Below are 15,779 nucleotides of genomic sequence, written 5' to 3'. Positions count from 1 at the left end.
GCAGGAATGAATGAGGTTGGTCTTGATCTACAAGTAAAAGCATCAATGTATTTACTTCAGTTGACTGTGATAGACCCACAGCAGTGGAGGCAGAAATCAGAGGACTGGCTCATTGTAATGCATGGAACAGAATGAGGAATGGTATCAAACGTCTGATACCATTCCTCATCCCATGCATTAAAATGAGCCCGTCCTCCGATCTCTACCTCCACCAGCCTCCCTTGCTGTGCACTCCATACAATCTCCAACAGTATAAAGTAAACATTGAGACGTTGAAGAAGACTCTGGCCACACTGAGGAGAGGAGGATAGAATTGGTTTAAGATTTATTGTGGAGTTGGTCATATCTTTACAGAGGTTATATATATATACACAAATTAGTACAATAGACCGAGTTGTCCAAAATAAACTGGTACATTCGAAAATAAACATTCACAGAAAACTGTTGTGAAAAAGACTGCAGACCTTAATATAGGAGTGTGCATGTTTACTTCGTTGTACTTTTGTTTGAGATTACAAAGAAAAACATTTGGATTTTCAAAAAATTATCTCTTTATATCATAAGACTTTTGAGTATCTTATTGGTAAAGCTAGACCAAAGAGAATCACATATGCACACTCTTATGTTAAGATATTTTCCAGTTAAGAAATCATATGTGCATCAATTATGTATCAATAGCTACAGCAGACAGTTTAAAATACAAAACCTACAAAACCACCCTGGACTATCCCCTCTAAAGCCAGGCTCAGGGGTACAACACCATCCACTACATGTGCCCCCTTCCATATCTGTGTTGAAAAAAATACTATTTAATTGGTTTAAGTCTTTGACATATACGATCTGCGTCAAGCCTCAATTGCAGTTCTTGTTCTTTTAAATAATCTAAATATAGGTATCAAATCATCAGTGAAATTGCTCATTATTTTCAAAGCTAGCCGCTTCTGCCCATAGAAACGAGGATCCCACCCCTCTACTGTTGTAAGCTCTCGCTTGAAGTTACTAGTTCCTGTAAAAGATAATTAAAAAAACACCAACTGACAGTTTGCCCCTTTTTACAAAGTTTTAAGTCGACGGGTGATGAAGAACATAGTCAAAACAGCGTCACGTTAAACTCACTCACACACACGCAAACAAACTACCTGAAGTAAAATCAACATGGAAAAAAACAAAACAAAACAAAATACAGGTTTTTAAAATCTCTGTCTATTGCTGGACTGAACCCTTCAGTGAAGTGAAGCATTTGTTTGCGAAAAAAGACGGTGTGGAGCCACTGTTACCACGACAACTCTAAGGCTCACAGATTTTGGTCTCCACCACAAAGTCGTTCTCAAAGTGACGGATCTTGACGCAGTTGAGGGCTTCGCGCTTCTGCATACCTGCAATACAAGAAGGAGTGTGGGGGTTAACTAGAGATACTTTATACAACATTAAAACATGATAAAACATTACAATCACATTCTAAGAGGTTACATCCCTTTCTAAAACATTAAATCACATTCTAAAACATTAAATCACATTCTAAAACATTAAATCAGCAATCAGCAGAGTTGAGCACTATAAAGGTGCCTCCAATACCATGGTTGTAAGAGTTCTACCATTAGAATGATATAGATGAACTGAGGCTGCTAGGAGACACATTATGAAACAAGCAGACACAGGAGTTGGCCACACACACACGCACGCACACCGCTTGCCCAAACAGGTTCAGTTACAAGAGAAACAATAATCCATATGAAAGGCATGAGTCACACATGTCGCAATGAAAAATGCTAGCTTTCTTTGAAGTGTCTGTGTGTGAATACTTCTAAAGGCACGTTTGTAAAAAAGGTGTGTACGGTTTGTTCTTCAAGACCAGTCAGTCAAGATGCGTGTGTGTGTGCGTGTGTGTGTGTGTACTGTGTCAGGTGTGTGTGTTTATCAATTGGGTCTAGTGTGTGTGTGTGTGTACACTGTGCCAGTGTGTGTGTGTATGTGTGTACTCACACAATGCGAGTCTAGTGTGCGTACTGTGCGTGTGTGTGTGTGTGTGGTGTGCATGCATGTGTACTGTGCCAGTGCGTGTGTACTGTGCCAGTCCGGTGTGTGTGTGTGTGTGTGTACTGTGCCAGTGGGCGTACTGACCCAGGATGGTGTCTCTGCGCTGCAGCTTGAAGGTCTCCTTGCCACGGCACAGGCTGTAGATGAAGTATCCCATCTGGTCCACGTTCTCCAGACGCTCCGTCACCATCATCTCCTCATGGACCAGGTAGGACTGGGGCAGGTAGGTACCGGCCTGGACACACACACACACAAACTTACTGATACTGTACAGGTAGACCAGGGCAGGTAGGATTGGGAGAGGAGAGGAGAGGAGAGGAGAGGAGAGGAGAGGAGAGGAGGGGAGGGGAGAGGGGAGGAGAGCAGAGGAGGGGGGAATACAGGTGAAGAGAAGAGAGGAAGTGGGGTGTGTTACCTTGATGTTGACGAGCAGTTCCAGTAAGTCCTTGGGAGGCATGACAATGGAGCTGTTGAGGGGGATGACGTAACATTTGTTCAGGCTCAGGTCCAGGTAGGCTGTCAGTTTCTGTAGAGGAGAGAACATGCTGGATCACGTGACGACTACGCCAGCATCCTCCATAAAACACCTGGGGCTGGATGTACATGCGCTAGTGTAGTTTAGGCAAATAAAAGTAAAACAGACTATGTTTTATTCACATTAAACCACACAATCGTACTCCTTCTACCCTGCTGTACCACCCTGTACTCTCAACCCCTCTGGACAGTAGGGGGGGGGGGGGAGGGGCAAACTTGGTGCAATTTCTAGAAATTTGGTGCCTTTCTAGAAACTCCCCATCCCCTTAAAGCATTTTCCAGTATATTTCTCATCAGTCCACCATCAGTTTGGTTCCAGAATCTCATTATTTTGTGCATTAAAGCTTCTGAACCATCGTGCACGATGTCTTACCCTGTGGAAGTCGTGTACGATGTCTGAACCATCGTGCACGATGTCTTACCCTGTGGAGGTCGTGTACGATGTCTGAACCATCGTGTAGGATGTCTTAACCGTGAAAGTCTTGTACGATGTCTGAACCATTGTGTACGATATCTTAACCTGTGAAAGTCGTATGATGTCTGAACCATCGTGTACGATGTCTTACCCTGTGGAAGTCGTGTACGATGTCTGCGGGGTCACTGTTGTCAAACTCGGGCACGGGGACGTTGATGAGCGCCACCTCCTGGTCCTCGTAGATACGGATGCTCTCCTGGATGGTCCTGTATTGGAACTGAGACGGTAGCTCCACCTCCACCTCCTCCTCCTGGATCATGAAGTCCTCCTCGCGGTACTTCACCCCACACACAAACACCTGCCCCTCCTGCAGGACAGGAGGACACACCGCATTCAAGACACTACACTACTGTACTGTGTACACACATGCACACACCCACACGACAGAATTTACACTGTAAGGAGCTCTGGCTATCTAGAACCTAGACTGGCATCAAGACAATTAGGCTTTTCTCTTTGTTGTGATTAAGTTGCCTTCCAAATCATCTTCCGATCATGCAGAGCTAGGTGAAGGCTGACTCTGTACTGCGGCCAGTAAGGTCAGGGGTCAGGTTACCCCCCTCTACATTTCACCTCAGAGTTTCAGTTTCATTATTGACATTTTACATGAATAGATTGGATAGATTTCCTCCACTGATTTCAACACAGCTCTTCTCGGTGTGCTAGCTGAATGACATCACGTTCTATTACAGTATCATTTACAGACCAAATAAAAATCTCACATCAGCTGTGCTGTAGTCCGATTGGTGGCTTCTCACCTCCGGAAAGTAGAGCCTGGACAGGTAGACCCCTCCCACCACCACGCCTGACAGCATGAGGGCGAGGCCCAGACACATGCACCAGCACCAGGCTTTAGACTGGCCCCCTCGCTTGGGCAAGGCTACCTCTGGATCCTGGAGAAAGGGAGGGGGGACAGAGATTAAACAGGGAACCTTTAATCCAAATACATAACATAACAAAAGCCATTCGGGTTTTCATGGTATGGAGTTGAAGGGTTGGGGAAAAGTGGTCATGGGTCAAGAGTTCCAGAGTGCCCTGCAGCCATTGAAAGTAAATAAAGGCCTAGAATATAGAAGCGGGGCTTTAGTAATTCTGACTTTGGTGTATTTGAATACCAATTGCTCTGTTTGACATATTTTGCTTCCACTATGTAGTTAACTTTTGATAACAGAACCTGTGAGAACTTGTCTGTGAGGGTGAAGTCGTATGCAGGTGTCCAGCATTAATTGGAGAAGAGTTTTACTCCTTAATGTTATCGTGTGGGACCCGGAGAGGTTGCGGTCCACAGAGCCTGGCACAGGGCAAGATAAGACGGGGTGAAGAATCAGTGCAACGCTAAATATAGGTCAGGTGAGCCGTCATGATAAACATGTGTAGAATTCAGCACATGGTTTGGGGTGGGAGGGCTGATAGGGGGTGGATTGGTGGGGGGGTGAGTTAAAACAAAGGGCTTGTTTGAGGCAGAGGGTTGCTTGTCTCTCCCCAGACAGACAGACACAGAGCGGAGCAGGGTGAGTCACCATGATGCAAAACCTCTAGGCAAACAAAACAACACAACAAGGAGAGGGTGGGGAGAGAGAGGGAGAGAGAGAGGGAGAAACAGGGAGATAAAGAGAAAGCAGCGGGGACAGCAAAGATATTGACAGTTAGAAATCTTGGATCACCGAGGGGGAAGTTCTACTGGGTCAGAGATAAGAAAACAAGCCCCACAAACACACAGTAAGTGTGTTGACCCAGTTTGACCCAGTAAGACGGGCAGAGTTCTGACCCAGTAAGACAGACAGAGTTCTACTCTGACACAGTAAACCAGTGATGTTCTCTCTGGGCCCTAGAGAGCAGCGGGTTTCTGTCCCAACCTGCCTCCATCACACCTTCAACTCAACCAACTCATCGCCTCCATTAGCCTAAATCAGGCGTGTCGCCGCTGAACTGGGCCAGGAGGCGGTAGTGACACACAACGAGAGATCAGGTTAGGTAGGTCTGGGCCGGGCCTACAGCCAGAGACACACTGCAGTAGCCCAGGAGGAGGGGGGAGGAGCACTGCCGGAGACTTTTGAGCTGGTTCGGTTGACGTACAGGGAGTATCACAACATGCATATGCACGCACACACAGACACCCTCATTGGACTCTGACCTGCTGATGATAACACCACTATTTAAAACATGCTCGGGCAGGTCACCCCCCCCCCGCCCGCCTCAGGGGCTTTCAGACCTTCTGTAGCTGACAAAGGTTAGGGCTCTGTTCCAATATCCACACTAGCATACATCTCACAACTCTTGGCCGATACATAGCTACTACATAGTAGGATGCTTGTGGCGTGGGTATTGGAACCAGGCCACGGTAATGGGAGGAGGAGGGGGGGGGGGAGAGAGAGAGAAAACAATGATAAAGATCAAAGATACAGAACAGTGAATAGAGAATCATTAACCTTGAGTAATTTTCTACAGAAACCAACACCCTAACTTCAGCTCCACTTCCATATGAGGAAGTATCTCTCTCTCTCTCTAGTTCCCTATTGCTATGGCTGCAGAAAGAAGGTCTGCTGACAGTGAGAGTATGGTTGTTGTTGACACCAGGCCTAAGGCCTGTCTTGGTCCAGCTGTGTAGCCGGATTAGGGTTGCGTGTGACTCAGCACTTCCTGAAAAGATAACACAACATTTACAGGAAAAGGAGCTACTTTCTTTCTTTTCAAGAGAACTTCAGCTGAGAAGCAAGTCACTGAAACCTGTCCAGAAACACCCACTAGCCCACTAGGCCCGTCACCATAGATACCAGCAGATCTGATAGGATGAACATTGGTAAAAGTAAGATGGCTGTGGCTCTGACAGGCCAGACTTACACCCATCCAATCCTCTCAGATCCAAACTAGGGAGTAGGGGGGCTCGGACGCCTCGCCCTCGCCTAGGAGGCCAGTAAGGTCAAAGGTCAGAACATTTCACCTCAGAGTTTCACATGAATAGATTTGATAGATTTTAAAAGCAGGTGAGGCTGGTGGAGGTAGAAATTGGCGAGGCCAGCTCGGAAGCCGTTTCTGGCCTACGTCTTGGTTAACTCACTCACCACCTGGAGTGCCAAGTGTTTTTTATGTAGTATTTACCGAGCAACAATACTTTGATTGGCTACAAAACGAAGCATCATCATGTATGCATTTTGGGTGAATAAAGTCGGCCTTGGCACTCTTGAACGTTGATGATTTAAGCGGCTTTATTCACCCTTGGCACTAAACGGGTTCAGGAGACCTTAGTCTTAAGTGTCGTAGTGAGCAGGGAAGGGGCTGAGCGGTGGAGACAGCACAGAGAGAAGCCCAACAGTCATCCTGACCTACATGGAGCCACTCAACTACGTCAACAACTCCACGCTGGGAGAACAGCGCCGAGGCGTTACCACGGAGACCGAGAGCCAAGGGGGGCTCAGGGAGAGACAGCAGGCGGAAAGAGAGGGAGAGGAGAGCAAGGAACAAATAACGAGGGGGGAGAGAAGAGAGATGGAGAGAAGAGGAGAGAACAAATAAAGAGGGGGGGGCGAAAGGGAGAGAGAAGAGAGAAAAGGATAGAGTAATAGTGAGGTGGATTGAGGATTGATGGAGAGAGAGAGAGAGAGGAGGAGAGAGAGAGAGAGAGATAAGTAGATGAGGGGGACAGAGAGAGAGAGAGAGAGATAGGAGGAGAGAGAGAGAGAGGGATACGTAGATGAGGGGGACAGAGAGAGAGAGAGAGAGAGAGAGAGAGATAGGAGGAGAGAGAGAGAGGGATAAGTAGATGAGGGGGACAGAGAGAGAGAGAGAGAGAGAGAGAGATAGGAGGAGAGAGAGAGAGAGAGAAAGCGAGCGAGAGAGAGAGAGAGGCTAACATTCATCCCATTAGATCCACTCTGTTTGTCAGCCCTGGCGAGGGAGTGATGGAGAGAGAAAGTAAAAGGGGAACATTTCCTGGGGGGGGTTTGTATTCTCTTTCATTTCCCATCTCTTCCTCCTCTCCACAAAAACCAAACAGCAGTGTTTGTTTGGTCGAGAGGGCTCGTATTTGCTGACCGAGGGGAGGGGGACTTCCCCAGAGACACAGTCCACTACTAGTTAGAGGGAACATCCAGATGCAACAAAAACAGAAACAAACAATCGGAACTTGTGCTATCCGGGGGAGGCTGATGGAGATGTCCTCCGATTTCTACCTCCGCCAGCCTTCCCTCTCCCTCCCCCCCCCCCAACCACACCAGATGACACCTTCCACGAGCAGACAGAAATAACATGTGAGCTTAGTAGTCACATCACCACTACCCTACCCTACACACCCTTGTTCTACCAATAACAAGACACCTCTCTCATCTATATACAACTGTAGGGCTCCTCCACTTGTGGTAGCTATTTCACTGCTTAACTTAAGAGGTCACGTTAGTACCAGCACTCAACAAATCCACAAACTAATCTTCATTCTGCTCAGGCTGTGAATCATCACCATCGTCCATCGATATCTCTTAGTGACAGCGGTCTCACGTGAACCTTCTGTTCTCACACCACCTCGCCCGCCTCAGCGTTTCCTGCCGTATCTACCAGCACGCTCACATCTAGAGCGAGAGGTTTGTTTTGATGTCAGCCACATCCTCCCACACTCACTCACTTTTTTCTCTCTCCCTCGCGTGTTTTTCACTCACGATTTTTAACAGTTAACTAAGGTAGCGTGTAAATGAACAGGCTTTCTCTCTCCCTGTTTCACTTCCTCAATCATCTTCTTCTGCTCTTCTCCTTTCCATTTCCTGTAGAGGCTCTACTATAGACTACTGGACTACCTCTTTACCTCCTACAGCCAGACTGCGGCCTAGACTGCGGTCTACTGTCGTTTCAGAACAGGACTTTCAGACTGCGGTCTACTGTCGTTTCAGAACAGGACTTTCAGACTGCGGTCTACTGTCGTTTCAGAACAGGACTTTGTAAAATGTGTAAAATACTGTGGCCATACCCATGTTTGCGGTAAGCATAGAAATACAATCATTCCATGGCTGATAATGACAGGATAGAAGCCTTTGTCCAGCACCATATACGGTATGAAGAGCAGACATATACAGTACATGTACAGCGTGTATGTGCTTCTGCAGCCTATATGGCTCTGGATGTGACATATATATACAATAGACGTATACAATAGACGTATACGCACCAGTAGATGTATGTGTTTCTGTGGCCTATATATGGAGATGGCTGTGTCCGTGGTTACTCTCCTCCTCAGACAGTGTTGGTTTCTGCTCTGCTGAGCAGCCTGCCCTCCCCCCTCCATCCCCCCCCTCTCTCCCTCTCCCTCTCCCTCCCCAGGCCCTTGGTCCATCTAGGCTGCAGACCTTTCACTCGCGCTACGGTGACCATCAATGTCTGTGTGATCGACTGGGTTAGCCCTCAGAGCTCAAGCCAAGACCATTTGTTTTCATTCAGGAGCATTATAATATATACAACCATGAATAATTCCAACTCTTCCAAGTCACTGGACAACAGCTGTATCTATCGAAGACGTTTGCATGGTCAAGTTCATGGTACTGTATTTGACAGAGTTTTGATCAGCTGATCACCAGGACTGGTATGTTTAAGTCTGACGGCTGTAACTCACCGAGTGGCTTTGGAAGCTGGATTTAAAACAATGTTAACAGAAACTGTAAATGAATATATATAGTACTGAAAAGACTAAACCTTTCACCGTCACACCACTAGGCTGTAGGGTGATGGTTTATCCCAGAACATAACACACTGTGAGTCCACTACTCCCTCTTCCTTTCAGCAGTCTGGGTTCAAACTTTTAAGTTCCTATAAGATTTCATCATTGAATAACAAAAAAAGAAAACCTCTCTCCAGCAATCAAATGATTCATTCCAATAGATTTTTTTTATCTTGGGTGTCGGTTTCCCTGGAGATGGGGTGGCCAGATGTGTACGGTTTCTTCAGGACATTTAGCAACAATGATGTCACCGAGTATTTTAGCAAGAAAACTGTTGTGTGAATTGCACAAAATGCGCTTTACACCCTCCGCGGATTCCGCATTTCAGCATTATTACCCCCCCCCAAAAAAAACCCCAACAACATTTAGACTAAAACCTACACCCTGCGTTTTATACAATGGCTTTCTAACGAGTCAGAGATGGAAGTTATCTGTCTGGATCTGTCTCACGTGACGGTGAGGATTGCTGACCGTGTGACCAAAGTAGCCAAGAGGGGGGACGTTCTACCTAACCCATCAGAGGGGAGACCGCAGATACTGTACTACCATATTACTGTACTATACTACACTACAGGGGAGGCTGGTGGAGGTAGAAATCAGAGGACGAGCTCATACCATGATACCATTCCTCATTCCATTCTTTACAATGAGCCCGTCCTCCGATTTCTACCTCCACCAGCCTCCCCTGCTATCCAGTCCTGTCAGATCTCCACCAATGTTGACAGGTGCTACACACGTGTGAGGATGCAGCCTAATGTATGTTTATAGAGTTACTAAGTGTTGTTGTTGTTGTTGTTGTCGTCGTCCTGTCTCCCTCGCGGCCCCTAGACAGTGAACATGTTCCTGCTGTAAGAGAATGAAACAGGTTGCATCAGGGAGCAACACAACTTCCTCTCCCTGACGTCAGCTGGCCTTGCCCTCTGTTACCAGACCTTTTCCTCAGGTGTGTGTGTGTGAGTGTGTGTGTGTGAGAGAGAGAGAGAGTTCTGAGAACTTTTCCTCAGGTGTTTATGTGCAGGTTACCACATGCTCCCCACATCAGATAAGAACACAAACAGGGTGTGGCCTACAGTATGCAAACTAGGCAGCCTGGGCCTGTAACTGCTGACACACACACACACACACACACACACACACACACACACACACACACACACACACACACACACACACACACACACACACACACACACACACACACACACACACACACACACACACACACACACACACACACACACACACACACACACAATTTGACTAAATAAAAACAGGCGACAATTTGACTACACTTTCCTTACTGGCCATTGGCCAAAATAACTGCATTTCAATATCACGCAATTGTCAATTGTTGATATATGCCAGAGAGGAGGGGAAAAACAAAACATGTTTCCGGCTCTGAGAACACAGCATGGGGAGCAGGCTATCACAGAGTGCCCCCGTGAGAGGTCTAGTTTCAGTCACAGCACCCCCAAGGAGGTCTAGTTTCAGTGAGAGACAGGTAGAGTATCAAGTGGCCAGGGAAGAGCTACAGTTACAGTATCTCTAGGACTCTGTTCTATCTGTCTGTGGCTCTGTCCTGTCTGTCTGTGGCTCTGTCCTGTCTGTCTGTGGCACCTCATGCTCCATTCTGAGGGGCGAGGTGGAGCCCTCTGATACATAGGGACCATGGTTGCCATGTTGGAGGTGGTTTAACAGACTGGGGGTGGAGGAGTGTAACCTGGAATTGGGAGCTGCGAGGGGTGGTATTGGGGTAGGGGGGGTGAGGGGTGAGGGTTTGTGGGGCTACGTGTGTGTTTGTGGAGGTCTTCCATTGCCCGTATGGGTGTCTAACCTGGGATTGGGGAGTTGAGGGGTGGGATTGGGGAGTTGAGGGGTGGGATTGGGGAGTTGAGGGGTTGGGTTAGGAGTGTGTGTATCTGTCCTCCTGTGCTCTTGCTGCCTGACTGGTTAATCTCTCTGTGCTCTAGTGGTGGGTCCACACCCTACGGGAGGTACTGGGCTAAAGCTCCCTGGCTGAGTGTATCAGAGTGATTAGACTGTAATCCTCCCTGGGCCCCCCTCCCCACCCCCCTCTCTCTCTCTGACATACACAGACACACACAGACACAGGGAGAGCAACGTGTGTGTGTGTGTGTGTGTGTGTGTGTCAGTGTACTGTAACAAGTGAGCATACCAGACTACCCATCCTCTCCTCTCCTGCTTACTCCTTTTCTCTGTCAGCTAAAAGGCATATACTCTCTCCTTCTCTTATTCTGTCTCTCTCTTTCTCCTCTCTGCTCCTATCACACAAAAGACCAACTGTCTGCTGAGAGACCAAATGGTTGTTTTGGGCCTGGGCTTGGGAACTGGGAACTGGACCAGACGGGTCAAAATCATGACACTATGTTCTATAGGGAGCTATGCATCCCCTCCCCCCATATGTCTGTTCTAGATCCAGAACGTTCTCCGTATGTCTGAATATCACATCCAGATCAGGAGGGAGGCAGGAGCCCAGACTAACCCTCGATAAGTCCTCAGTATGCTCATACCTTCACACTTCCACCAGAATGATCCAAAATAACGACACACACACACACACAGCAGTTCACACACTCATGCTTGCCCCCACACACACACAGACCACAAATAAACACACAAATCCTCTCTTCTCCTCCTCCCTTCTCCAGCCCAACAAGCCCAGAATAGGCCTACCTCCTCAGTAAAGCTGTGTGAACTTAGGCCAGCAGGTCTTAAAGAGAGTCTTCTATCTATGACCAGCAGGTGAAAGGTTAAAGAGAGTCAATCTGTCAGTCTAGCCTCTCCATGCCTTGTGACCCAGGTACCATACAAGGTCCAGAAGAGCCACCCCCTACCTCTCCCTGAAACCTGTCCCTGATCACCTGATCACCTCCTCTGAACAGTCAAAGACAACACTGAACTAGCTGACACGACCAGTCAACTTCCTTACATACTACTTTTCATACATTTCCATATACAACAACCGATAGAGGCCAGGGGAGGCTGGCGGAGGTAGAAAATCGGAAAACAGGTTCATTGTGACGCACGGAACAGAATGAGAAATGGTTCCAACCGCTGACATTGCTCATAGCCTGGCATTCCACCTCATCACCTTATTCACACGCCGCTCATTTGCATGCGCTTGATTTGACATGCTAGCAGGAAGTCGCTCGCCACTTCACATGCTCGTGCACAAGCACACAGCCACAGGGTGCCGGAGCAGGGCTGGCGCTCAGTAGCGTGACGTAGCGATAGCTCGCTGATGTTATGCAATTGGGAGGGGAGACCCAAGTGCTAACTCGCTATCAGATTGGCGGCGGCGGCGGCTGCTGCTGCTGGTGGGTTCAAACAAGCCGTTCACACAAGACGTGCCTCTTATAGAAGACTGGTAGAGGTGATGCATAGCTTACTTGCTGGGGGGAAATGAGTGAACAAACCCAAGCTGCATGTCAATTGCGACTTCCTCATTTCATCTCATCTGCGTAACCGTTCTGTTCATAGCTGTTCTGTACTCTGGTCATGTGTTCCATGGGGACCACAGGAAGAGAAGAAGCTGCATTTGCAACCGCTTAATGGGGATCCTGATAAACAGGTTAATCAAATCAATCGATCTCATTTCTTTCATCTAAACTAACCTGAAAGACAGGCCAGGTGGAGGCAGTGGAAGTCTAGAGGGGTTATAGGGTATGCTGTCAACCAGGTCAGCGCAGGTGAAGGGGAGGAAACCACAAGAGACTGTCGAGATGCAGCGCCCTGATTGGTCAAAGTCCTGCTGATGTGGGCTGTGGCTCGCCACCTGTTCAACTAACGAACTGCCAAAGAATTCCGGGAACACTCACCACCTAGAGCGCCGAGTGTTTTTATGTGGTATTTACCTGGCAACAATGCTTTTGATTGGCTACAAAATGAAGCATCATCATTTATGCATTGTTGGTGAACAAAGTCAGTCACCCGTGGCGCTCTAGAACGTTGACGATTCGGGCGACTTTATTCACCCTCGGCACTGAATGAGTATTAGGTAGGAGGCTTGGCCATAGGCATGCTGAAGTGTTCAGCTGGGCCTTGTGCTTCTTTAAGAGGCAGCGTCTTGGTGCCGTCGTGGCAACCCAGGCACAGTAATAGGTTTAAAAGGACAGAGGTCAGAGGTCAGGTGGATAAGAGTGTCACACACTGAGGTGCCGTGCCGGCCCTGTGTTGGGAGAGTGGCTGCAGCACTACTTGCCTGGATCTGAAAGTTTGGATGGAGACAGACGCACACACACGCACACACACCTGACCGCTGCCAGTCACTCTACACTAGTTAATCAGGCAGGGTGTGAACAGAGCTGGCCCTCCCAGCCTCCCTCTGCCTCTTTGATCATGGGCTAACAGGAGGCTCAGGGGCTGAAGCTGGAGGAGGAGAGGAGAGGTGGAGGAGAGGTAGAGGAGAGGAGAGGAGAGGAGAGGAGAGGAGAGGAGAAGAGGAGCCCTCTAGGTACTAATCTAAAATCTGCTTACCCTCCAGATCTCAATCTCAACCCTTCAACTCTGACCTGAGGTCAATCTCCCCTATTCCTCTGACCAGCTGCCCTCACTGGTCCTGAATGCTGGCTGTCGTCCTGGCTTTTCACACAGGATGTAGGACACCACAGAAGGCTATTGGGTCGAGTCATCATCAGACTTCTCTCTGGTTCTCTTGCTTGGCCATGAAACTCGAACCGTCCACTGGCTGTCTACCCATTCAGACAGCAACAGAAACCTTCCCTGGCTATCTACCAGTGAAGGCTGGTGGAGGTAGAAATCGGAGGACGGGCTCATTGTAATGCCAGGAACGGAATGAGGAATGGTATCTACTGTTTGATGCCATTCCTCATTCAGTTCCATGCATTACAATGAGCCCGTCCTCTGATTTCCACCTCCACTGCTGTCTACCCATTCAGCCAGGCAACAGGCTGTATGACAACCAGAGACCAAGAGAGAAGTCTGCTGTCTTCCACTTCCCTAAATGTTCTAGAGAGCATAATGAAGGATGTGTGGTCGCAGCCTCTGCCTCTAACCTGCTTCCTCACGTTATAGCATGTGGAACTACTCAGGAAGCACGGAAATCCCCCCCCTGCAGTCCGAAAGAAAATGCAGCATTTTGTTTCTGAGTGAAGACCACTTCAAAAACCCCAGGGGGATGAAGTGTAACTCAGATCAAACAGACAGAGCGACTACAGAGACATAATGACAAGGGCCCGAAGGCTCTGCGGTTTGTACTTTGTGGGAGGGTAGAAACCAAAAGTGAGATGTCTATTTTTGAGGTCATGATAAAGTATTCCTCCGGGGGGAAATCTCAAGAAACTCACAGATCTCTGAATGACACTATCTGGAATCCCCCTCTTCAGGATCCCAGATTGTCAATTTTAAATCGAAGAATTAATGCTCTTTATCTTTGCCTGGCTGAAAATGAACAGTTGGTTTCTTAGACCAAATGTATGGTAGTCATGATGTAAGCCTAATGTCATATAAGTCTTAATAATTACCAGGCAAACTGACAACCTGAATGGGTTAAAAAGAAGGCAGCGGCGGAGAGACAAATGTCCTGAATCGCACGAGTCACCGCAGAGACAGATGGAGGTATCAGCGATGCACAGACTTGTCTGACACTTTCTCTTGATTTGCTCAAGGGCAATATGCCCATATTGGCACCATGTATTTAACAAGCAGACAGACATATTAACAAGGAGTGCTGCCGTGATGTCTCCTGTCTCACAAACTCCCCCGTACTTTCTCTAGACTCACATTCAATGTTCTCATCATTCACTATGGAACTGGCAATGCGCTAATATGGTTTTATTTTTTTCCTGTGTTGTATGTTGAATGTCTATCTTTAAAAAATATATATATTTTATTTTTATGTATATGGATACTGTCTTAGCCAAACGAATTTCTTAGGGATAATTAAGATGACTTGACTTGGTTTGATCATAACATTCTCTATCAGATTCTCCAACGCCAAAATGGTTGTTGAGGCCAGCTCCTGAAACGGACTGATCAAGGGAGATTTTAAATGTTTGTAACAAAAACAGGTGTGATGTTCTTACCAGATAAATACCCATACAAATTCACCAACTATAAAGAATGGTGAAAAATGACAGTCGAGCCGAACTGGACCTAAATAAGTTCCTAACTGACATCAAAACAGTGCAAAGTCCTCCAGGCAGCTGATCTTCCACAAGTCCAAAGGGAGATAAGATAAAGTACATTCTGTGATAGTCAGCCATTTTCATAACAAGAACATAGCATTCCTGAGTAAACCTCAGGGGTAAAAAAGTGAAGTAGCCAAGTGTCGTGATTAAAACAAAAAATACATTCTTGTCCATTTGGAATTTAAGCTATCTTGCAACAAAGCTAAAAAGTAAATTGAGACTGTGTCTGTGAATGAACTAAGTAGATGAGCCAAATTCTAGTAGTCTCACCTTGTCCTCGTCGAGAATAAGGCTTTCGATGTCCTTTTTCACGTCCTTCTGCCCTAGGGCCGAGTTAAACGACACCTTCACCATCGTGAACTGTGTAAATCAACTTTAAAAAAAGAAGCACGGTTTGTTTGGAAAGTGTCGAACGACTTCTCACGTCAAACAGTGGGGATCTTCTCGCTCCGCTGTTCGCAGCCCGTGTGACTCTGCCGTAGACAAACTCTGCTGAACTGGGCTAGCGGAAACAAAAACCTGTCCTTCTCTTTTTTACCTAGTGACAAGTGACCAGGGCTTCTTGGCCAACAGAGGGCGGGCTTGGTCTTTAGACACCAAACTGACACAAGATCGACGTCACTCTCCAACAGTTTCGTCTCTTCTCCACCTTACCCCCCCCCCCCCAGAAAAAGAAATCTGGCAAACATATGTAATGTTTTTGTTCGGGCCCACAGACCTGCTCAGGCCTCTTCGTCACCCATAATTTACTTAAAAATGTATGTGCATGAATTGTTATGTTCTGTCATTTGAGAGTGCTTTTTGATTCGTGTGTTTTGCTCCTCCTCTCCGGCAGGTGTCGCTAGTTTTCCCATTGGTTTGCCGT

The 15,779-nt window shown here is 47.3% G+C and overlaps 1 protein-coding gene across 2 annotated transcripts; it reads right to left on the bottom strand.

Moving 5' to 3' along the window:
* Positions 1 to 300: 300 nt before the first annotated feature.
* Positions 301 to 15,411, bottom strand: itm2bb (integral membrane protein 2Bb). 2 transcript variants are annotated; one of them, XM_083682445.1, is made up of 6 exons: positions 15,185 to 15,411; positions 3,769 to 3,939; positions 3,138 to 3,353; positions 2,453 to 2,563; positions 2,122 to 2,272; positions 301 to 1,376 (listed from the first exon to the last, which is right to left on the bottom strand). In XM_083682445.1, exons 1-6 carry the CDS (start codon positions 15,266 to 15,268, stop codon positions 1,288 to 1,290), a joined length of 822 nt encoding a protein of 273 aa, XP_083538571.1. In that variant the 5' UTR covers positions 15,269 to 15,411; the 3' UTR covers positions 301 to 1,287. The 2 variants fall into 2 exon arrangements, with proteins under 2 accessions (XP_083538571.1, XP_083538572.1); XM_083682446.1 differs by having other exon boundaries at positions 3,805 to 3,939.
* Positions 15,412 to 15,779: the final 368 nt, after the last annotated feature.

The sequence above is a fragment of the Argentina silus genome (assembly GCF_951799395.1).
Source record: "Argentina silus genome assembly, chromosome: 12".
NCBI lineage: Eukaryota > Metazoa > Chordata > Actinopteri > Argentiniformes > Argentinidae > Argentina > Argentina silus.
This window is presented reverse-complemented; position numbering and strand designations above follow the sequence as displayed.